Raw genomic sequence first — 24,992 nt, forward strand, 5'->3', positions numbered from 1 at the left:
AGAGAAACCAGCAAGTTATCCATGCTAAATGTATTGGCAAAACTATGGACATGTAAATAGGAGAATCCTAAGAAGAAAAACACCATGAATGGGCCAAGTGTGCTCATGGTGAATGGAGGCGCGGTTATAGTTTCCTTTCCGTCCAGGTCTCCCCGATTCATGGCGTGTCGAAATGACGTAGACGTTAAATACGTTCGACGCACGTCGACCATGCAAATTCGTGTTCTACTAGCATGTTCGCGGCATACGTTAGTCCTACCCTCCTCCTTACCCTCGCCTTCACCCTTCCCTGACTTCCACCTCACCCTTCTTTTCCTCTTGTAAATCGTGAAACGTATCGTATAAATAATAGGATATAACTTAAGCTCGACCATAAAGACACCGTGCTTTCAACATACTCGAAACATTCTTACTATTTAACTTTGTAAAAGCATTTTTCAATCATAAGAATTCTCGCTCGGATAGTATCTTTTCGTATCCGTAACCGCCTTTACAAATCACACCTGATAATAGGTTTAACTATCGATTGAATCTCTTGTTAAATAGATAACGTTTACTTTCTATGTATGTTAAAGGAAAAGAGAGAGAGAGAGAGAGAGAAAAAACAAACCAAAAAAAAAGGAAATGTTAGATATAACAGAGAGAACGCCATTACCGGATTATTACGTTCGAAGGTAACTACACAAGTAGCGTTCGAAATCAATGGAAATCAACGATTAATCGTCGATAAAACACATGTTACACCAGGTAAGACAGTTTTCTCCGTTGCTCCAATCGATTCCTCGAGACACTCGACGAACAATACCCTACCTAAGCAAGAGAGAAAGAAGAATATCTCTCGAAAGGGTTCCACGGAGTGAACCAAAGAGAAACAGACAGAGAAAGACCCACAGAGGGAAGAGGATCGTGAACGCAGACGATACACGTCGCACACGCGCTCGCGCATCAGAGACCGCAAGGCGAGAAAAGAAAAATGACGAAGAGAGACCTCGGCCTGGCGTCGTGCGCTGTTCGAAGGCGAGAGGGACGACGCTTTCGCAGATTCCACGTGAGATACCTGCGGCATTCTTCGTTCTGCACCAGGCATTAAGCCGGATGCACATTCGTCGTGGACAACGCACGCTGAATTCGTTTCCAAGAAAAATATCGCACGCCGGAGGAACAAATTTTACGGCAGATTTTGTTTGCAACCCCACCCACCCCCACCCCCCTCCTTCTCCTCCTCTTCGTTCCCCACCACCCTATCTCGTCTCAACTCAACTCACCCCACCAAAACCCTCAGAGCAGTCCTATCCTTGCTGTCTACCACCCAAGTGACACCTTCGAAGTGATCCCAAAATCTCTTTTGGTCCAGTCATTCATAAAAAAAGGATGATGATGATGATGATGATGATAAAAAGTGAGTTAAAAATCACATTGAATTAGAGATGCATGACAGGGGACATTAAACGTTGACACTGCAACTCTAATTTTTTTTCTTTATCTCTCTCTCTCTTTTTTTTTTTAAAGAGGGAAGGTGAAGAGAGTTTGGATTAAAAATGAAATCGAGTCGAATCGAATACGCACGTCTCATCGACCAAGTAAATTTTATAAGGATTGATAACCTACGATTCGAAGTTTACGTTATATCGTATACAAAGTTAATGATTACAAGGATTTGAAAGTAATGGACTAGTTTATGTAAGTGATACCTTCTCTAATGATTCCATGTAACATCGGTTATCTGTAGAACTACCAACAACTAACTTATACAAACTGTTCCATTTAATCTTAGTCACTTCGTGGAAATGATATCCCAGTTAAATTTACTCTACTTTGAAGGCACGCTTAGATCCTCGTCGTTAAAGTTTATCTTTCTAATACGTAAACGATTATTATAGATCGAAAACATGAAATTTTATGGGAAACAAATAACCTCTGTGTAATTACGATCAAGTTGAATGATTTCTCTCTCTCTCTCTCTCTCTCTCTCTCTCTCTCTCTTTCTGTCTGATCGTCATTATCATCATCATCATCATCATCATCATCATCATCATCATCATCATCATCATCATCATCATCGAGAACGTGCGATTTCCTCGATACACGTTAATCGATCTTCATTACGTCGATTCATTGCAACCACAAAGGGAGAACATGCTCGACTACAAAAGCAAGTCTTTCGTTACGCTCCGAGAAACGTGATGAAGAGTAGAAGAGAAGAAACTCGTCTCTCTCTCTCTCTCTCTCTCTCTTTCTCTCTTTGGAAAGGGATGTGAAACAGTAAAAAAAAAAAAGGAAAAAAGTATAAAAAAAAAATTAAATAGAAAGAAAAAAAAGGAAACATCGTAATTCTTCCGAGGAACGGCACGGAGTTCCTTTTGTTGCGGTTTGACGATCGAATTCTGACGCGTCTCGCGTTTTCGTCAGGTATCGTTCGAAGAGAATATACATACATACATACATACATACATATATATATATATATATATATATATATATATATAGAAAGAGAGAGAGAAAAAGAAGGAGAGAGGATGAAGGACGAAAAAGAAAGAGGTTAAAGCGGACTTGAAAGGATCGTCTGACCGACGACTATTCATAATCGGGAATGACAAATCTAATAGATTCTCGGCGCCTTGGCGGTCGTAAGTGTGAGAGTAAAAGATTGTAGGAGAAGAAGAAGAGAAGAAGAAGAAGAAGAAGAAGAAGAAGAAGAAGAAGAAGAAGAAGAAGAAGGAGACTCTGAGAGAAGTGTTTCTATTGAACGGATGTAACGCCACAAGAAGAGAAAGAGAAAAAGAGAGAGAGAGAGAGAGAGAAAGAGAGAAAGAGAGAGAGGGAGAGAGAGAGAGAGAAATAAAGAGAAAGAGGGAGAGAAACCTGGCGTCCCTTCTGGACCGCGTTTAACAATGATATCCTTCCTTGGACGCTGAGGCCGAAGGAGAAATAAAGTCAAGCTCGCTGTTGGTCAGCTATAACGCGACTCTCGCACAATGCACATTGTCGTAGGAAAGGAATGCGGAGGGTTTCGCATTGTCGATGCATGCCGCACGCCTTTCCAACCTCTTACAAGCCCTTACAGGACCTCACGAGACCTTACGAGACATTACAAAGCCTGATATCACCGATTCCAACTATAACCCACACCCCACGACCCATTACTACTTCCTCTTCCAATCGAACGATTTAAATCGATCGCACCTTGTCTTTCTAGATTTTAAATATTTCCATGAAAAATTCTATTCGTTATTTCGTTCGTTATCGAATCAGTTGTCAATGAAGGTTTCAAAAAAAAAAAAAAAAAGAAAAAGAAAAATAAGAAAGAAAAAGAAAGGAAGAAAGAAATCCTTCGTCCTGATTCCGATGAAACGAGATAAAGGAAGTTTTCCTTTCCTTACCGTGCAATTTCTCAAACCGACGAAATTCTTGGTATAATAATAAAAAAAAAAAAAAAAAGAAAAGAAAAAAAGAAAAAAAAGGAAAGGAAAGTTAAGGACAACTTTGAAGAAATATTGTAATGCTCTCTCTCTCTCTCTCTCTCTATCTCTTTCTTTCTCTTTATTCTCGTTTCAGCTGCAATATATCGGAACACCTTCCGGACAAGCACGGATAATCCTGGCATCGAGCTTGCTGGCACGTTTCCTCGTACGGAATAGGTATTCTCTATGACCAAGTGAGAGAACAACTCTCTCTTTCTCTCTCTCTCTCTCTCTTTCTCTTTCTCTCTCCTAACAGCTAGCTAACTGGCTAACTGGCTAGCTATCTAGCTAGCTAGGTACACGTATACATGGGGGATGGCGAGAAAGAAAAAAAGAAAAAAGAAAAAAAGAAGAGGAAGAAGAAGAAGGCTACACAACTGTTGCTCGTTGCTTGGCACGAAGGCTCACAAATCGGTTTACGACCTTTCGGCGCCTTTTCACCCACCTGCTTCTCTTCGTTTTCTCAAAGTTCCTCTTTCAAAATGTACCTAGGTAACTATCCTAACCGTGGGAGTACGCGCTACGTGAATACATTTTAGTCTTTCTTCCTTTACTTTACTTTACTTTACTTTACTTACTTCCTTCCTTTCTTTCTTTCTTTCTTCCTTTCTTTCTTTCTTTCTTTCTTTCTTTCTTTCTTTCTTTCACAAATCAGCCTCTGTGACAAAAAAGGAGAAAATGATTTATCTTCTCTGATAATAGTCTTATACTGACAAACGAAACGAATTCTTTCTTCTATTTCCTTACATCAGTCGTTTAACAAGAAGCTTTGGCAAAATGAAAAAAAAAAGAAGAAAAAAAAAAAGAAGAAGGAAAAGGAAAAAGAAAAAGGGAAAAGGAAAAAAGAAGACCCTGAAGTTTTAACGGTCTACGATTAAACAGGAAACGACGACGTACAGATTGTTTAGTCGACATCAAAACTAATCGAAAGACATGGAACTTCTGTCTCTGATCTTTATAGCTCATTTCATCGAGGACAAGACGAGAATGAAAGGAAAAAAAAAAAAAAAGAGAGAGAAAAATCGATAAAAAAAGAAATAGTCGATTTCGACGATGAAAGAAGTTCATTTTTCGTTATACCGAGCTCTAAACCGATGATTACATTTCACTTTTAAGCAATCCTTGATCGTAATCGTAGACACTCTCAAAACCTTCGAACGTTGATCGTGCATAATTTATTATGCATACAATGGATTAGACGATCTGATCCTACTCGTTGCAAGACTAAGATTATTATTGTTATTATTATTATTATTATTATTATTATTATTGTTGTTGTTGCTCGTCATTGAAATCCGATTAATTAATACTCCTCGCTAACCATTATAGTTCTCTTCAAAAGTTATTAGATATTAATTCGAATCTATTAGAAACACAAAGTCATTGTTACGTTCTTTTTTTTTTTTTTTTCTTTTTTTCTAATAATATAAAGCAAGTTTTCTAACCACGAACGTTTCATTTCACGACACGCGTTGCAAGAAAGAAAAAAAAGGAATTCCCAAGAAATGCAACCAACGGGGCTATTGCAAACTCGTTTGATTCTAACTCAGACTGTAGATCTTAAATTTCGCCCGCGGCGTCGATCCTTTACCAACGATAACAAACTTGACTCTAATTAATACCGACAATTCTATCATTCAATTGCTATACTAATTAAGCTTGATGCTAAATCGATTCAACGTTCTGCCAGATACAATTCGATGCATTCGAATCAACATAGATGTTCATTGGGCCACAAACAATTTTCTAATTGCATTAATAATTCAATCGTTGTCCCGTTCGATCTCCTTCGAATTTCGAAATAACACTTTGAATTTTATTCGTGCCTTCTGCGGAAAATAGAAACAGAAAAGGAACCAAAAAAAAAAAAAAAAAAAAAAAAAGAACCAAAAAAGGAAGCAAAAGAACAAACGAAAGAGAAGGATATTTTTAGTAACGATACCGGAAAAGTTAGTCGTTTAGACGTAGGCAATATATCGATTTGGTTCTAGGCATTCGAACGAAGAATCTGTGCCATGTCGCGTAAACACACTATAATAATAATACTATAAATACGCCGCTCTCGGCGAGACCAAACGTATGCAGGCGCCGGCGCCGCCGGTCGCGTACATTACACGCTCCGAGGAAGCATTATCCGTCCCACGTATCCAACGTTACTCGCTCTCCTACTCATTCTTTTATCTCTGTCTTTCTCTTTCTCTACCGTTGCTACACACTCACCAAACTGACCGGATCACACCACGGTCCGGATCGGAGCTGTAACTGGCTTTGGTTGAACGACCAACCAAACCGATCTCTCATCTTCTCATTTCTCTTGTTCTCCATTTTTTCTTCTTTTGTCTTCTTTCTTTTTTCTTTATTAATTTGTTTTTTTTTCTTCTTTTCCGTTGTAAATCATCGAATCGATCTTTTACTCGTTTCTACGAAAGAGAGAGAGAAAGATTTCAAAGATTACGATTTAATATTCGACTTGATATTTCACTATTTGTATAATATTAATGATCGAAAAAGAAATCATTGAAATTTGTATTAAGTATATCGTGAGTGGAACGTTTGAAAAAAGGATATAATTTGTCTAGAGAGAATATATCATGTGATAATGGCTATTTATCATTCGTCCTTTTTCTCGCATATTATAAAGGATAATCTTTTTTTTTTTCTTTCTTTCCTTTTCTTTTCTTTTTTTTTTTTTTTTTTTTTTTTTTATATCAAAAGAAACAAATGTTGTAACTTCGAATGTTGTTATTCTCAATACCTCCGTTGCATATGGACGTGCATATGGACATAAATACATATGTAAACGATACATACACTTTTTTTTTTCTTTTTCAAGAGAACAAATTTATCTTAGAGTCGAGTAACATTACGAACCTCCTCCCATGTTATTTATACCCTTCATTATCTCTATGTCTCATAACGTCAGTGTGCATTGTTTCACAGCAGTTACTGGGCGACCTGATTTCCTTCTTCCCTTTCTATACACGAACTTTTTTTTTCCTCTCTCTCTCTTTTTCTTGAATCTCTTTTTTTTACCCTCTCTCATCTTAATCGTGTAATAAATCCAACACCTATCCGACCTTATCGTCGCGACGGCTCCCATTTTGAATAATAGAAGGAACGATCTGTGCATAGGTAAAACCTATTTATCTATCTCTCTCTCTATTTCTCTCTCGTTAAAATATTTGCATCGTATGTTAATACGGGATTGCACTTGGCAATAAAAGAAACATATAGTACCGCGACGTGAGACGCATAAACGTTCTTACGTATATATATGTGTATATATGTGTATACATAAAAAAAAAAAAAAAAAAAGAAAACATTTAAAATCAATGTAATTAACTGGTAGAACCTACCTTGCTAATTTATGCTACGTAAAATCACGTATTAAGTATACTTTCGAAATACGTGAAGAAGTTGGCTCTGCTACTTATCGCTGGTAATTCAATCGATTGCTTCGAACTTTCGGATCTTTCTTCTATTCGCTGTAAACAAAAAGAAAAACAGATGTTCAATATGCCATGTCTTCCAAAGAAAAAAAAAAAAAAAAAAAGAAAGAAAGAAAAAGAAAGAAAAAAACGAAGAAGAACAAGAAAATGCGTCTAATTGTATAATACTCATAAATGAAAAATTTATTCGACAATTTCATTAGATTTTTACGAGACATCCGTATTTTTTATCGACTCGCGTAAATAATACATCACGGCAATTAATCCTTCAGCGCCATTTTAACTTTGAATCAGACGCAAACTGCGTATAAGATATTTCGAATATCCTATTTACATTTTATTACCGTACAAAATTATATTCTTGGTTCGTATCCAAAGTTCCTAATATATATATATATATATATATATATATATATTCTTCTCTTTTTCAATATAAATTATACGTTACATACTATATAACATTTTTACAGAAACTCGAACAAAAAATAAAAAAAAGAAAAGAAATATTGAATTCACTTGTTAGAAAATCGATCAAGAACGCTTATATTTACATACGTATACACACAAATAATTCCACAAACATTCGTTCAATAATTACTAAATTCTATTTACCAAGATTTTTCTTTGTAATAGACATTACAGGATGATAATTATAAGCAGGACATTGAAAGGGTAATTAGATTGTTAAGTGACGCGGTCAAGGAAGATCGAAAGGCCTCATGTTTGCGGTATCGTCGATACGCGACGTCTATTAAAAGCTAATTATACGGCATTCCAACATGGCGCAAATGCGTCGTGGGCGCGCGGACATTCAAATGAGAGTGCAGTATATAAAAAAAAAGAAAAGAAAGAAAAAATGCATGTAGACACATATCTATATATAAATATATATATATATATATATATTATTCTTAATAGTGGTTGTAGACGTACACATAGATATCGAATTTAAGTTGTGCTTTCCCGCCACCTACACATGTAATACATACATAGAGGCAACTCTCTAACGCGTGCCATTCTTCGCCGTTTTATGGCTCCGTACTTGTAGTCGACCGATGGGAATGTTGGCGCCATTTGCACCAACACGTGACACAGACGCGTATATGTATAATCACGCACACACATACACACGCACATATATATATATATATACACTTAGATATCAGATACGCATCTCCGTTATACACATAGAGAATAAAGGAGTCAAGTCGAATCCGCATCGATCGAATCTCGAGTTCGTTCTACCGAGACCATACTAGCACGACGATGTACGATTTCTATCGACTTTCGATCAAGAATATATATATATATATATATATATATATGTATGTATGTATGTATGTATATGTATATGTATATGTAGAACCGATCTCTCAGCTCGAGAACTTGTAATAATATTTTTCCAATGTCCAAAGTGAATTGATAACCGTGCTACCTTCTCCCCGGGGAAAAACAGAGAACCCAGCCATGTAAACTCAGACGTTGGTTTATCCTTTCAAACGTGTATATTGAAGAACATCGAAGAATTTTGCTATTGCTGATAATATATTTTAGGTTTTATGACGTTCATGCGATAATAAATTTGATCGATCGAGAACGATATTTTCAGATTTGTACGAACGTTGATGAACGTTGATTAACTTTTTCCGCCATTTTGTTTCTTTGTTCTTTTTTCTTTTTAATAAAAAAATTTGCTTACCAATCATTCGAATATCATCGAATATCGACTCCTTTTGAAAGAAACTTGACGTCCACTTGATACGACACGAATTTCTAACAAATTCAATTTACAATTGAATCATTCGATAGTTAATCGATAATCTTTAATAATTTGAAAAAATTACGGACAGAGAAGTATATAAATACAATGTTCCAGCTTCCGCGCCATTACTATACAATGGCGACATCGTAATGGCCGACTTAACACCTAAACTATCATTGAAAAAATTTCACTTCGTCGGTATTACCCGACGATCGATCAAATAGATATTATTCGTACGCATTTTCTTGTTCTTTTCCTTTTTTTTTTTTTTTTCTTTATCAACTGACACAACCTTAATTTGTACAATTATTATTATTATTATCATTATCATTATCATTATCATTATTATTATCATTATTATTGTAGTTGTTGTTGTGAAAATTTATCACTATTATTATTATTATTGTTGTAGAACGATTTCGATGATGTTTCTTTAAAGGTAGCAGGGAAAAACGTACGAGAAGTTCGTTCGAAGTTGATGATAGAACGAAAAAGAGATTATCGTTGGCAAGCGCCCTGTCGATCGTTGTTCTACATTTCGCGATATCTGTCCTTGCGCGAGACAGCGCTCATTTAAAAAATATTTATCAGTAATGGTGACACGCACGCATAATTTATATTTATCGTTACGAACCGGACAACGACGTTGTCCGAGAACGTAACGTTTCTCAAACGTTGTTGAAAAAGAATAAAATAAAAAGAAAAAAAAATATATGTATAAATGTATATGTATGTATATATATATATATGAGTAACGTGAAACGGTAAACAAAAATTTAAGAACACCTACAAGAATGGTTAAAGCGAAGCACGAAAGGTCCTGACAAATTTCTTCTTCCCAAATTATCGTTACGGTCCTGTCCTTTTCTTTTTCTCTTTTTTTCATTTCTTCTTTACGTTCTCATCTTCAAGCGAAAAAGAAAAATATATATAAAATTAAGTTGACTGTAAAGGTTATTTATATAAATTTCAAATGATTATAACCTCAAATTTAATATAAGACGATACGTCGCGTCTTAAATAATTCGAAAATTACTACCAACTTTAATAATTACTTTTTATGTGTTTGTTTTTCGGACAGGAACACAAAAATTCCATCCAACTTTTACCAGAAATCTGTGTCTTCTTCGAATAAGTTACATATTCTCCCAAATGACCGTCTTCGTTAGTCTGACATGTGAAATCTCGTCGTATTTTTCGAGATTCCGTTTGAATATTTTTATCGGGCATGATGTAACCTTAATGAAATTCCAACGAGGTAACCAAGACAATGACTTCCTTCGAACTACGCCGGTTTTGTTTTCTCTTCGAGAAAAATCCGCCTTTAGTACCATTGTTATTCCGCTAGGCGTCGCGTCGATCGTTCAGGTCACGTGATATTCGGCGCGAAAAGAGAAAATTTCAAATCACATACTGTCGAGCCGACGACGTTGTTATAAAGATATAAATGTTAAATAATTATATAGAAGTTTAAAAAAAAGATTTAGTTTCATAAAAAAAAATAAAAAATGGCTAAAACGAATTTACCTATACGTATATCTATATACGTAATGTGTCTGTGTGTGTGTGTATATATATATATATGTAATGTATTTGTTAAGAATAAACGACGTATAAAAAGATGTAAATAAGTTACACACAGAGAACGAAGATTACAAATGGGAAAATGTCACGACACTGAGGTCACGCTTAGGAGTTAAGTTGCGAATGCAAATCGCCAGGATTTGACCCGTTTATCGTTTACGTAGTAACAATAAATAACTCTCTGTGACTACGTTGGTATATATTGATATTGTAAAGAATCTAAAATATTTTAGAAAAGAGAGGTCGAACCTTTGGCAGGCTTTTCCTTCTTTTTATCACACTCCTAAGAAATCGTATATTAAAAAAGAATAGTAATTCGTCCTTCTTTGAAGAATAAAAAAAAGAAAAAGTATAGAAAAAGAATATTAAATTAACATCACTTGTTATATATATATATATATATATATATATATATATATGCATGTTTTTTCTTTTTTATTTTCAATGAAGAAAAATTGAAAAAGATAGCCCCTTCTTATAAAAAGCTTTTATAACTTCTAATTAATGAACATACACACGTAACAAAGATTTTAAAGAAAGATTTACGATTCTACTCTACTTGTAGTCATTTAAAATAATATATAGTAACTAAAAAGATAATAATAATAAGAAGAATAAGAAGAAGAAAAAGAAGAAGAAAACTAACACAATGAATTAATTTATAATTAGTCGCTATGGGAAAAAAAGAAACAGACTTAAATAGCTAAATGAAACATGCTTGTATGAGCGGAGTGCAGTCTTCGGTAGTGAAAAAGTAATCGTGCTTGTAATTCAATCTATTCGTTCTTTTTTCTTTATTTTTTAATTAGAAACATAGATGAACTGAACATGTAAAAAAGAAAAAAAAAAAAAAAAAAAAAGAAAACGTTGGGAGGCATGGCAACAGATTGTCTTTGTATTAGCCAATATTTCCTCGTTTCTTTTTTCTTCTTCTTCTTTTTGCAATTTATGTTCAGCGCACATACGTTTCTCGAATCTATTTGCATGTTAATCAATTAACCAAAACGAAAAAAAAGATTAACTTATTCAATGGCAAATAAGACGTGGACTGTATAAAGCACAATTACAGTATATTTCACAAGTTGTTTAAACATTCATACATAATTATACGAATTTCCGCATGTGACGAAAAGGCGATTCTGTCAATTAGGGGGAGGATTAGTTAATAAAAACAATGTATTTTAGAAGGAGAGAAGAAAAAAAAAAAAGAATTTTTATGGGACGTCGAGAAGAAGGATTCGTGAAACGGCTTCAAAATGATGATATTTAAGGCAGACTTGCCCATAATCAGCCAGGATCTTCTGGCTTAAGAATTTGCGAGGCCTATCCTCTCTCATCGACGTGAGAGGTCTTTCGTTTGTTTCGTGATTTTCTCGTTTTTTTACTTTTTGTTTCTTTTCCTAAAGAATAATCTTATTTTTTCTTTTAGCTTTTTCTTAGTTTTTTTTTCCCCTTTTTTTTCTCTTTCTTATCTTTCTTTTTTTTTTCCCCTTTAATAATTCACCTGAATTTTTTTCCCGCTGCGGTCGCTGCAATAATTTCGGAATGTCGACGATTTTTTTTTTCTTTTCTCTAATTTTTACCTTTATCAAGGTGCAATAAATAAATGATATCTCTTTTACACTGAGATTTGATTCATATGATTGGCTCGCCGTTTAATGTTAATTCAAGCAGGTGGAGGAGGGTGCAATTACTGCACCTGCTGTCACACTAACAGTTAGGGCGAAACAATCATATGCAGTTATATATTTCCATTTCTGGTTTTCTTTCTTTCTTTCTTTCTTTTTTTTTTTTAATCTTTTTTTGTTTTATTATTTTTTTTCCCTTTCAAAGTCTATTCAGTGAAAAAAAAACTTAAAAAAATAGAAACAAATTTGTTGTAATTAGAAACAGTAAGTCATTGCACCGTCAGTTATTTTACTCTCTGTTTCTATTTAAACTGATGGGCCAATGTAACATTTTGCAATGTAATGGGCAGAGCAACATTCTCTCACCATCTATTGATCACATTTTATCATCGTATTTATATAATGTAATGTACAATATGCAGCTACATTATGAATAATCAGTATGTCCAACGCATTCAAACTGACAACACCGTGGGTACTTTTCGCATTTGTCTTGTTCTTAAATTGTTTTTTTTTCTTCTTTTTTTTTTGTTTGTCAAAGATATCATTTAAATTATTAATTAATTAATTAATTAATTAATGTGTATTGTATGTTTCAGAGTTAGGTACTTTAATACAATTACTTCAAGTTTTTGTCCACATTTCTTGTGGTATCTCTGTGTAAAAAGTGTAACTATAATGCTAATGTAATAATAATTATAATAATAAGTTGCTCAAGGCAATAGTCCTGTGTGGCCGTTCGATTGTGTGCTCACGACCGTTTTTCCCCACTCCCCTCCCCCCAAAACTTCCTCTGGCACAGTGACAACATACGATAACCTGTTCACCCTCCACTCAAGATCCAAAAGATCTTGCGCTTCGCACACAGTGTTACTGCTCTTTTAAAATATTATTCGTTCGTGGGGGGGACGGGTGTGCAGCTGTTTTTGTATGATGTTAATATAGCAACTGAATGTTGACAAAATAACGTTCCGATTAGCGGTTGGCATTTTTAAGTTGATTGGAGAGCCAATCTAGACCCTCGTAAAGTCCATCTCCACTCGTGGCACACGTTGCTTGTATGTACCAATTACGATTACGTAAAGAATGCAAACCCAGTTTATCAGTTATTTCTGCAGCATTCATTGCATTTGGCAGATCCTGTAATATTTTACATTAACAATAATGCACGATTTAAGCCGTTAAAATGTCAAACATCTACTATCAAACGTAAGAACCAATAGGATAAGAATCGTTTAAACTAATAATTATTAATTTACTTACTTGTTTATTAGCAAATATTAAAAGTACCGCATCTCTAAGCTCATCCTCTGCTAACATTCTCATCAACTCCTCGCGTGCTTCACCAATACGTTCCCTATCATTACTATCAACGACAAATATAAGTCCCTAAAACAATGAAGTATCGTGTCGATTAAAAGTCAATTACAAGTAACATCTCCAACTAACCTGAAAAACATAACCTTCAAAAAAAAAAAAAAAAAAAAAAAAATACAATAACAACAACATACTTGTGTATTCTGGAAGTAATGTCGCCACAAAGGTCTGATTTTGTCTTGACCACCTACATCCCATACAGTAAAACTTATGTTCTTATACTCGACTGTTTCTACATTGAACCCTGTACAAAGAAACTATTTCATTAGTTCAGCATATTTGGAGGTAAATAAGAGTAATTTTGTAAAAGCATTATTTGCTGAATTATATTTAAAGATATTATATAATATACAAATAAAAGAGAAAAATATGTAAAATAAATATGATATCTGATATATATATATGTGTTTATATTTACCTATAGTGGGAATCGTTGTAACAATTTCCCCTAATTTTAATTTGTACAGAATTGTGGTTTTACCAGCTGCATCGAGGCCTACCATCAAAATTCTCATTTCTTTTTTGCCAAAGAGGCCTTTGAATAATGTTGCAAACATATTCCCCATGGCTGGTATTAGTTATGTAGATACCTGTAACAAATGTTCATTAATGAATTAAATGTTCAAATTTCTCTTTCTGATCGAATATTTCATTAACATTTTAATTGCTCTATGTATTATAAAAATCATTGTTATTTGTATACTGTCGTTCCAAATATCATTGCCGAACCAATTAAGCTTGGAACCTATATTTTATCAATAGAAACCCATTAAAAATTGATCGTACTCGATAAATTTTTAAATAAAAGTACGTATTAAAATTGATTTTATTTAGAAGGATTAAAGATGTTGATTTTCTCTAGAAAAAATATAAGATGTGTATGAAATACGTGACATACAATATAGTCACAGTGCCATTATTAACTCAACATATAGTCAAATATATATACATATATATATATACACACAGCAAATATATATATATATATATTATTTATAATGTAATCGAAAAATGAGATATATAAAGGCTGCAAAAAACATTTTAATCGTGATTCTACGAAATAAGATATGACGCAAATATGGAGTTCATTATACCAAAGAGAAAAAAAATCAAACAAAAGAAAAGCTATTAGATGATACCTTTTCTACGTTCATATAAATACCTCATAATCGAATAAAAAAAAAAAAAAAAAGAAAAGAAAAAGAACAAAAAAAAGGAAGAAAATTTTAGCCACGCAAACCTTGCAAGTGCACAAACACGTAGGAATTAACATGCACTTGTCAATCGAGCCTAACGAGTTAACCTGAATACCACGATATATAATATGAAGTATATTAAAAAAATAATTGAAAAGAAATTATCAAATGAGACGTACGAGTTTGGTCGAAAGTAAAAGAAAACAAAATGTAAGGCCCAAAGAGAGAAAAAAAAAAAAGAAAAAAGAATTGTGAAGGCACGCACGAGATGTTCACGCTGCGCGCTATTGATTCTCATTTTAATACATCGCTATGATTATCAGACTAGCATACCCTTATTATATATCTTTAGAGTGCTTTGCTGTCGGTTTATGCACTTTTAAAACGTCTTGGCTACTTAATACGCCAATATCGTAGTAATGCAAACAAGGCGGGGGATATTGTGCGGTTTGCGAAGCCACTGCGTACACCCGGTTGTCTGTCACCTTCGACCTACTCCCCAGCGAATCGTCAAAGGTTCCACGCTCAAACTTCCATTATTTATTTAACTTGGCCTGATTATTGAGAACCCTTTTAACGACACCTTCCACGTATATATCACTTACGTTACTTACGTTTCAGTAAAAAAGATTATTTTTCACGAGAAACGATAAAACATAAAACCAACACTCTCGAAAAGTACCGTATGTCAAAATGGCGGACGTGGAAAGGATTCATGCCTTATGCCACGTATAGGGCCCTCGAAATTTTCCTATTGGTTAAACTGATCACGTGACTTCCAAAATCTATTTTCATTCAAATATGCGCCGCTAGATGTCCTTCCGGTAGCATTCTCCGTATGTCATCTTGCATCATTGTTTCTGATTGGTCAAGCGGATAGATCGACGCTGTTGCTCATTGGTCAATAATATATTATATATTAAAATTATTAAGTGATACCACGTGAGCAAAAAGATGCTCAGATTTATAACAGAATGAATGTTCTTTGAATTATGATAAAAGTTAAATACTTAATTTAGGTGAAATTAAAAAGATCATAGGATTCTATAATTTGTTTAAATAATATTATCAATGTATGATAATTAAATATAAATTAATTAATTATTAATATAATATTACCGATGTATTATAAATATAAATTAATTAATTATTAGAGTTCAATATGTCAATTATGAATGTTACTGATCTAAAAATTCCTTTTAAATTTAAATCAGAAATACATGACGAATTGAAAAAAGATTTTAATAAAATTAATATTAATGGCGTTCCTATAGAACAGACAGAGGTTGAGGTAACTTTTTCAACAATATTCCAATTTCTACGTTTAGATCGTATGACATTATATCAATTGAATTTATATTTAGAGAAAATTAGATGCTCTGTATGAATGGATCTGTAGTACACCAAAAAATATTACCTATAGAGTTAATTTATTGCAGACTACACCTGAACAAGTAATACAGCATTTAAAGGATGTGATATCACAGGTAAATAAAGATCTATTCGGTTGAATAGAAATCTTTGTATTTGTATATCTACATAATAGTATGATCCTAAAAAAAAATAATAATATTTAGGAGTATGAAAATCGTGTACCAACAATAACAACATTCCCCCATTTATCAGAGATAGTTACTGTACACGATTGGGACGAATCTGTGAAATTAGATTTATTGAAGCGTTCTAAAGAAGTTCTTGTCGACGCAACATGTGGATCGGCTGTATTAAGAGGTTCACACGTATATGCTCCAGGAATCATAGGAATCCCAAATGGTAAATTTTTTTTATAGATTTGTATAGATATCTTAAATATATCGAACTCTATTAATGACAATATTGTTTGTATTAGGTTTAAATATAGGAGATGTAGTAAGCGTATACGCAGATATTGTTGGTACTTACAAGAAAGGTTTACTTAAACCGTTTGAAATTGATAGCGAAAACAAAACTTTTTTGGGTAATGGTATTCTCAAACAAACAAGAAAAAATATTTTCTGTAACGACGGGCAAATAGCAAGGTACAATGAAAATTATTTTATTTATAGTATATAAGATTACTATAAATAAAACTTTAATATAATATACGTAACTTCAGGGGAATTGCAATACATATGACTGATGTAGTTTCACGACTCCCACAATTAAGTAATATTTCAGTACCAGATGGATGGGCATTATTACAAAATTTACCATCAATTATTTGTACACGCATTCTAAATCCACAGCCTGGAGAAATAATCCTTGATATGTGTTCAGCACCAGGGAATAAAAGTACACACATTTCATCCCTTATGAATGGAAAGGTAAAAGATGAATAATTTATATGCGATTATTCAAAATACTAAAACGTGACAATCTTTTTCAGGGTATTCTAATAGCTCTTGATAAAAACAAACCCAAATCAGAAAAACTTAAAATAAATTGTAGTAAATTTTCAAGCGGTAATGTAAAAAGCTTTTGGTATAATTCCAAAAAAGCTTATAATAAATATATGGATAGTTCGAATATTAATGATGGACCACCATTTAAAAGTAACAGTTTTGATCGTATATTATTAGATAGTCCATGCAGCGCATTAGGACAGAGACCACAACTTCTTAATAAAATTACTGCTGTACAACTTCGTTCGTATGTATCCTTACAAAGGAAACTATTCTCAACAGTAAGTTTGTTAGAATTAAAGAACTTTAGAATTAAAGATCTTTAGAATTTTTTGTCATTATTTTAATTATTCTTCATTATGTATATAGGCTGTTCATCTTTTGAAAACAAATGGAATCTTAGTATATAGTACTTGTACTATTACAATAGCTGAGAACGAAGGTATTATCTCGTGGGCTCTAAAAACATATCCATGTTTAAAATTGAATTCCATTAAAGATCAATTAGATTTTATTAAAGACCAATCAAAAATATTCTATTCTAAAGGATATAGCATTGACGGATTAACAGAAAATGAATCAGAATATTTACTTAGAATAGGACCTGAACAGGATAGTATTGGCTTTTTTATAGCATGTTTTACTAAGCAAAGTATGGAAGAAGTTAACTAAAATAATTTTATTTAATTAAGTGTGATATGTCCTTACTTCGTTTTTTGAAATTTATTGCGCTTCGTTTTGCTGACAATCTTCATTTAAAACTCCTTCGCCGCAAAGTACACATTTTTCTTCATAATTTGGTACAGTGGACATTATTTTTAATATTTCTATGGATGGTCCGATTTTCCTATTCAAACATAATATAATATTATGTTATATCAAATACCTTACTTGATGAAATAAGTATGTTTGTATGTGATTTGTAAAAAAACATCGTTAATATAGAATATTACAAACCTTGGACTAAAACATACTGTAATTGGTAAAATATGTTTTCCATTAACAGGACGAGCAAGTATTTCTCCCTTATCAGGATTATAATTAAAATCTTCGTTGAACTTAGTTTTTTTGATTTCAACTTCACATTTGTAAGCTGTAATGTCGCGTATGTATATATTCGTAGAAAAAAAGAGAGAGGCAGAATAGAGAAACAAGTAATTGGTGTAATAAAACTGATACCAGACAAATTTTCAACATCCAATATAAATTTTTTCTCTTCTCCGATACAAACATGTTCGAAGTTCAAACATGGAGAAACTCGTAATAAAGGTAAATAAATATTTAAAAGCAACTTTAGTACCTATAAATTTTTTAATTTATAGTTTTAATTGTATATAAAAACAAAATCAGAAATATTACTTATTTTATTCATATTAATACCTGGCTACTGTAGTCAGTATATATAATACGTAATTGTCCTTTATTAAACCAATTATTTGTATGTTTTGAAAATCCTAATCTATATTGTGAGCTTGTATCTTTTTTGGTTTCTATTATCTCTTCAATTAGCATAGCATCTACTGAACAAGCAACGTGTACCTAAAATAATATATAAATTCATTAATAAGTTAATGCGCATTACTTAAAAAATTTTGTTAACTAACTTCTATAGAAGTCCATCCATCTATGCATATTTCTTTCACATATCTATTTATTTTATAATGATTATGAATATAATCTATTGTAAATGGATCAGTTATCTCAAATTTCACAAATATTGGGATTTCTCCTTTATTATAAAAAACGTAAATTTTTTTAATCCTGAAATTTATTGGATAAAATTTTAATGTGAATAGAATTTAATGTAAAATCTATTTATGAAAAGATAACATACTTCATTGTACGATGAGAACTTCTCATTACATCGTCAGCATAAAATGTGAACAATCTATCAAATTTAGGGATGTCATAAGTAAGACGTGACAAAACAATTTGTGCTTCAATTTGAATCATTAATGGTGTTAATAAACTGTTGTGCCTACAATAATGTCTCTTCTTGTATCTGTAATATAACAAATATCAAAATGAATATATTATATTATTTTTATTTTTAATATTAATGAAAAATTGGATTACTTATCCATTGGAGCAACTTGTATAAAACCTAAAGCATTACAAAATAATTGATATCTGTCTTTATATAACGGGCACTTATTTGGAAATATTTTTATTTCGACATACGTTTTTCCTTTAGGTGGTATAAAAGTTTCATCTGGATAAATCTTTTAAAAAAATATTAAAAATTTTTTTAACTTATTTTCACACTTAATACTTACAATTAAGTTTAAACTTACAGTACAAATATTACTATCTATAAGATTATTAGGAATCAAGTCTACTTGAAATTCCGTAGTTCCGGATTTGTTAATTTGACTGTCATATTGACAGTCAAAAATATTTGAGCACATTTCGTATCTAAATTTTAAAAAATAATGAATTTTACTATACATTAATAACTTAATTGAATAAAATTATTTAGAAAAAAAAGTAATACTCAAAGATATCAGATTCATAATTTGAATCTGAATCTGTAGAAACGATGCATGGTGAATCATTTAACATCTGACAATTATTTTCATCTACATAGACCTCTAAACGTTTTCTTTGTAATTTTTCATTTTCATTTTTGTCCTTTAGTTTTCTTAAAGCCATTGCTAAGTTATTTGTAAAATGGGTACGCATATGTAATATGAGATTAAATGGCATAGAATAACTTCCCGTCAAAACAATTTGCCAGTTTATGATTAATGGTACACTACTGCTATTTCTTATAAAAATTTTTCTGATTTCTTTTTGAGAACTCGCAGGAAGAATTCCAAATCTGTAAAAATTTAAATATTTATCAAAAGCATAAACTTTCACATATGAAGATTTGTCTTGTTTGTGTTAATTAATTACGGACCTACACATGGGTATTTTCAGTTGTGTTTTTTCACATATTGGAAATGATATAGGCATTTTTGTAACTTGCACACAAATACTTAATATATATGGGGGTAATCCAAGAATATTTATTTCCAATTCGTCTGTATAAATTCCCCATGTATCAACAAATACGTATATATCCACAAATACATCTTTGTACGGAGTTAATTCTGTTATAAAAGGATTTACGTAAATAAGTATACCGGAGTTGGGCTGTTTTATTTCGTCCCAAATATCTTCTGTAAAAAGAAACTAATGATATAAAAATATATAATAATATAAACATTTGATATTACCTGTATGGTGACTTATTATCATTTTATAAATAGATTGCATCATATCTTTCTTTATCTTTCCTTTGTCCGTTATATAAACTGGATAAAAATTATTTATTTTCAACCAAAAACTCGATTTAATAGAAGTTTCATTTTTTATCAAGAACGTTCTCTTTGTAGCTAAAAATATGTCTCATATAAATTTATCCATCAGATACAATGTAATATAAATAGAAAAATAAAAGAAGTCAGAATGTACCAACTCCTAAAGGTACTTCCAAAAATTCAATTGTAACAGGATGACATATTGATATAAATTTATTAAAAGGCACTAATTGATTAAATGCTTCTTCTTCCTCATAATCTGCTTCTCCTGTTTTTTCATAATATATACTTTGAATCATTTCAAAAGATTCGGAATAATACTTTTGTAAATTGTTAATTGTATCATCTTTTTCAGAAATAATCTAAATATGTTAAAAAATTTGTATTAGACGGTATTCTATTAAAAGAAAAATATTCGAATCATAAAATATATAATTACCTTGTTTAGCATTAAGTTTTGTAATGCCAATAAATTAGGCCGCACGCTAATACTAGAGGTATGCCATTCAAAGTAAATGTCAGATGTTTTTAAAATATCATCTGAATATGGAATATGAAAAGTAACGTAAAATGATTTAATCTCACATTCAACTTGTAAAAATATAATCTTTTGTGAATAGTTAACATAACATGGTATGTATAAAGACTCAACATATCCCTGAAATAAAAATCATAAAGTATATTTAATAGATAATTATAATTAAATATTCATTAATAATAACATAATAAAATATTCATTATATTAAATTACCTCTTCAATCGGACAACAGATGATTTGTATACTTTCTGTAACACCTGCTGGAATGCAACCACTTTCGCAGCAAAAAATAAGTTGTAATTTTAAGCAATCTGATCCCACAGGATTACCCCAACTATATGAAACTGAAGTGGTTGTCACATTTTTTATATTCACAGTGAAGATTTCCTTTATGCCAATAAATAATCTATTATTAAAAAAACAATAAAACATTGGAGTAAAAAATTATATCATGGATATATTTATTATTTTCACTTTCCATATATCAACCTAAGTGGTCGTAGAACTCCATGACTGATGATGATTGGTTCACAAATAAGTGATTTAATTGTTTTTATGTCAATAATATCAAGAGTGGAAAATAATTCTTCCAGCATCTGCATTTCACAATTTTGATTAATAAAAAATGTTTATAAATTTAACTATAGTTGTTATCTTACCAATGCTGGCATTAATGTACATATTCGATCACCATATATGTTTAGATCTGACCATTCTTTTTTCATTATGGTTTGTGATATATCAATTTCAAGAATGCCTTCATCTTCCAATATATCAATGTATTCATCTGATCTATAAGTATTGAAAATCCTACATTAAAATTTAATATATATATATATATATATATATATATATATATATATATATTGTAATAATTATAATAATTATTGTAATTCAATTTACTTCTTCTTAATTGATGTATCATACAAAGTTTGTATTAATTTAATATCAGCCACTAAGATATCCACAGACTAACAATAAGAAATTGAAATATATATATATATTTCATTATCCGCATTGCCAGATTAAAAATAAATTGCTTACATTAGTAGTGCAAACACGTCTTCTTGTTTGACTTTCTATAGTCGAGAATTTATGGGTTTTTGATATAGCAGCTTGAGGTATATCTTCAACATATAATCTAAAAATATAGTAATAAGGATATAGTTAAAGGATATTGTCTTTTTGACAATACATATAATCTTAATATATAAATGTAATCATTTTTTATACGTACTGAAGAAAACCATATATGTGATCATGAGGCAAATTAATAGATGAAATTGTAATGACTATTTTAAAATTTAAAACAGCAGAAGCAAGAAACATTCCACTTTTAGGTACTATATAAAAATAATCCGCAAAATTTTCATCGTCGTTTTCACCCTCTATTTCATTCTCCATTTCATTTTGTTGATTAACTTTTACTGAATATTTTTCCCAACGAAAAAACATATACATTTGACTACACATATAATATAAGATATATCAAAACACTTAACTTTAATATAACAATGATTCAAGAACAATATTTAAAACGTATTTTACCTGGTATTAGTTATTGAAATATTCTTGGTTACAACTTCAAATTCTTTCAAAGAATTTCTCTGAATATGTAGATCATAATGAGCAACAAATTTCATATCAATTTTTGTCAAGAATAAATGCGTCCTTTCCGATTGCTAAAATTATATTTTTTAGAAAATATATTAAATATTGATTAAAATATATAAATTATTTTCTAGTATATATTTACGCTATTAATTTGAAAAGTCTGTGGTTCATACATAATACCATCACCAATTAATTCAAAGGATTTAACAGAATAATTGTCAGAAACTATGTATAACGTATCCACCTGAAAATTATTATTATATTAGTTAAGATATTTTTAATATACATTTTTATATAAATTACATGCATTCCATAAGAATCGGGAAAGAAATATGTATGAATGAATACATCTTCTTGTGACTTCAAAACAAAATATGCTGGCCATACAGCAAAGTATTGTAAAGTGAGTATATTTACATCTGTGATATCCTGTAACAACAAATAATAATTTGTAATTTATATAAAGATGAATTTTATCAGATTATATTATATTTTTGGTATACGACATGCAAGTATACCAAGTTGATTATTAAATTTACTTACTTCTATACACATGCTGTACCAATCAATTTCACTTATTACAATGAATTTTCCGTCGGCTCCAATATTTTTAAATTTAATTTGCAAGGCAACTTGTTCACCAACAAAACATTTTCCACATTCAAAAATCATATCTGAGTTAACGGCAGTTATTAATGATTTTTTGTTAGAATAATATTTGTTAAACTCTTTGATAGTACTTGAATACTAGAAAAAATAAGATTTTATATATTGGAGATTATAAGAAATATAAAATACTATATCAATAATATTTATAGTATTATTACCTCAGTTATATCTGATTTGCATGAATTGCTAGACATCGTAGTATTTTCAGTTGCACAAAAAGTATTTCTCTTGAATTCTGCATACTTTAAACGTGGTATTATAATCCCTACAAATATATGATTATATTAGATAATGTTCTAACAACATAAAGTATAATTAATTATCATAAAAAATGGTTACTTTTCAACATAGGAGGATCTCTACTACATTGTAATCTAATATTAATTGGTCTTCCATGTTGAACATATATAGTAACAATTTCTTCTCGCTCGTATAAATCTTCGGTATAAAAAGAAATAATTAACTTAAGTTGCATTCCTGGGGCAATAAAATTTTTATCTAATTTTTTATTTTGAAGTGTAACTATAAATTTAGAAGGACGAGATATAGGCTGTATTTGAAATTTTGTTGAATAAATACTAATATTTGTTAATATTATTGTCTTCTGCAACAAAAATAACACGTATTTATAATTACAGTTGTATTAACTATAATGAAGATAATTTAATATAATATACATACCTTGTATAAAACGTTTTCTTGAAAATTATGAAAACACACATGATCTGGTTTTGCAATTAAGATGTATCTATATAATTCTGCTTTGTATGTACTACCTCTTTTGACTGTATCAAATATTCGAGAAATCATACAACCTTGATTTCTAAAATAATGTGTGTTATTATTATAAAATTTATGCAATCAAGTCTTAAAAGAATATACCTTTCTATAAATGATTTCTTCGTTAGATGATTTCTAATTATTCTTGATTTTATTCTTATCATCTTAGGAAGATATTTCATTAATTCAGATGTTTCATCTATTTTAGTTAATTTCTTCTTAATGAATTTGATCTCCGAACTATCATCATCGAGCTCGTTTTCATAATATTTATCCTACGAAATTAGATAGTAAGATATATCAGAGTTAGATATTAAATATAAATATATGATTACTAACAATCCATAAGTGCAATGATATTCGATGTAAAATGTAATCAGAGCAATGATTTTTATGACGCTTGTATGACGTTTTCCAGCATGTTTTATTTTTGCACGGCACATATTTAGAGTGCGACAATAATGATATAGAATTCATTTTACTGCTCTTCTGTATTCAAAAGATAAATAATACTAGAATAAACAAGAGCATTATAAAATGTATGACATTTTTAAAGACAATTAACAAATGACTATCTAGAAAATTCTTACAAATAATTATATTAATCATTATCATTTCATAATATTAAAAACATTGAACACTTATAATCTTCCTGTTGTATATTGCCATTATTAGTATATTGTATTTTATTGTATTCTTTTTCTTCTATATATTCTTATATAGGAGAGTAGGAGTACTAAACATTTGCCAAAGAATTAGTTGTTAGTATTGTTTATTCGAAACAATCTTCATATAAAGGATCAGAAATGAACGTGTATGTACAAATGTGTTATGCAAGTAAAATCCTAGGATTTTATATTTTTTAATTCTGGGTTATGAACCAGAATACATATTCTTTTTTTATGTAATGAAAAGTAAATGATATTTCATTATTTTTCTTCTTTTCTTTTTTTATATAAATAAGAGGATATGCCTACACAATTAAACTTGAATCTAGTTTAACGTTTGTGAGATAATACCAATAAAATTTTGACATTATGTTTTTTTCGTTATGCCATATCCATACAAAGCTACATAATCACATATAAATATAATAATATTGTTTCCATTTTCACAATAATCATATATGCATATGATTGCATGCATATATTTGTTTATATAATAAAATTCTCTTGTTTCAATTTTCAATTTTTAAATAATATACACGCATATATAATATATGATTATATATGTGTCTGTGTGTGTATA

General features: G+C 30.9%; 4 protein-coding genes across 8 annotated transcripts in view; 1 reads left to right on the forward strand and 3 right to left on the reverse strand.

Moving 5' to 3' along the window:
• LOC122637367 (dorsal-ventral patterning protein Sog) overlaps positions 1-10,104 on the reverse strand; it is a 54,195-nt gene extending 44,091 nt beyond the window's left edge. For both annotated transcript variants that reach the window (XM_043829462.1, XM_043829458.1), the window contains exons 1-3: positions 9,728-10,104; positions 9,463-9,577; positions 6,818-6,946 (exon numbers count right to left, since the gene is read on the reverse strand). The gene's annotated coding sequence lies outside the window, so the exon portion shown is untranslated. The remainder of the gene's footprint in view (positions 1-6,817; positions 6,947-9,462; positions 9,578-9,727) is intronic.
• A 1,205-nt stretch (positions 10,105-11,309) lies between these two features.
• Positions 11,310-15,216, reverse strand: LOC122637327 (ADP-ribosylation factor 1). 3 transcript variants are annotated; one of them, XM_043829374.1, is made up of 6 exons: positions 15,072-15,188; positions 14,791-15,011; positions 13,680-13,851; positions 13,396-13,505; positions 13,148-13,273; positions 11,310-13,024 (listed from the first exon to the last, which is right to left on the reverse strand). In XM_043829374.1, exons 3-6 carry the CDS (start codon positions 13,825-13,827, stop codon positions 12,860-12,862), a joined length of 549 nt encoding a protein of 182 aa, XP_043685309.1. In that variant the 5' UTR covers positions 13,828-13,851; positions 14,791-15,011; positions 15,072-15,188; the 3' UTR covers positions 11,310-12,859. The 3 variants fall into 3 exon arrangements, with proteins under 3 accessions (XP_043685309.1, XP_043685311.1, XP_043685308.1); XM_043829376.1 differs by lacking the exon at positions 14,791-15,011 and having other exon boundaries at positions 15,072-15,216; XM_043829373.1 differs by having other exon boundaries at positions 14,791-15,170.
• Positions 15,217-15,406: 190 nt separating this feature from the next.
• Positions 15,407-18,825, forward strand: LOC122637326 (tRNA (cytosine(72)-C(5))-methyltransferase NSUN6). Of its 2 annotated transcripts, none has more exons than XM_043829372.1 (8): positions 15,407-15,543; positions 15,590-15,748; positions 15,897-15,944; positions 16,035-16,230; positions 16,307-16,475; positions 16,553-16,760; positions 16,823-17,119; positions 17,208-18,825. In XM_043829372.1, exons 2-8 carry the CDS (start codon positions 15,620-15,622, stop codon positions 17,508-17,510), a joined length of 1,350 nt encoding a protein of 449 aa, XP_043685307.1. In that variant the 5' UTR covers positions 15,407-15,543; positions 15,590-15,619; the 3' UTR covers positions 17,511-18,825. The 2 variants fall into 2 exon arrangements, with proteins under 2 accessions (XP_043685307.1, XP_043685306.1); XM_043829371.1 differs by having other exon boundaries at positions 15,408-15,543; positions 15,822-15,944.
• LOC122637324 lies at positions 17,558-24,909 on the reverse strand. Its single transcript, XM_043829370.1, has 27 exons — positions 23,847-24,909; positions 23,646-23,787; positions 23,304-23,568; positions 23,123-23,229; positions 22,839-23,042; positions 22,599-22,724; positions 22,438-22,539; positions 22,230-22,363; positions 21,919-22,146; positions 21,726-21,822; positions 21,585-21,652; positions 21,341-21,473; positions 21,171-21,277; positions 20,895-21,087; positions 20,583-20,801; positions 20,298-20,505; positions 20,060-20,218; positions 19,741-20,002; positions 19,333-19,659; positions 19,133-19,253; positions 18,915-19,060; positions 18,673-18,840; positions 18,443-18,599; positions 18,219-18,377; positions 18,018-18,138; positions 17,796-17,931; positions 17,558-17,685 (listed from the first exon to the last, which is right to left on the reverse strand). The coding sequence occupies exons 1-27, from the start codon at positions 23,924-23,926 to the stop codon at positions 17,562-17,564; spliced, it is 4,293 nt and encodes a 1,430-aa protein (XP_043685305.1). The 5' UTR covers positions 23,927-24,909; the 3' UTR covers positions 17,558-17,561.
• Positions 24,910-24,992: the final 83 nt, after the last annotated feature.

The sequence above is a fragment of the Vespula pensylvanica genome, chromosome 25 (genome assembly GCF_014466175.1).
Source record: "Vespula pensylvanica isolate Volc-1 chromosome 25, ASM1446617v1, whole genome shotgun sequence".
In the NCBI taxonomy this organism is placed as follows: Eukaryota; Metazoa; Arthropoda; class Insecta; order Hymenoptera; family Vespidae; genus Vespula; species Vespula pensylvanica.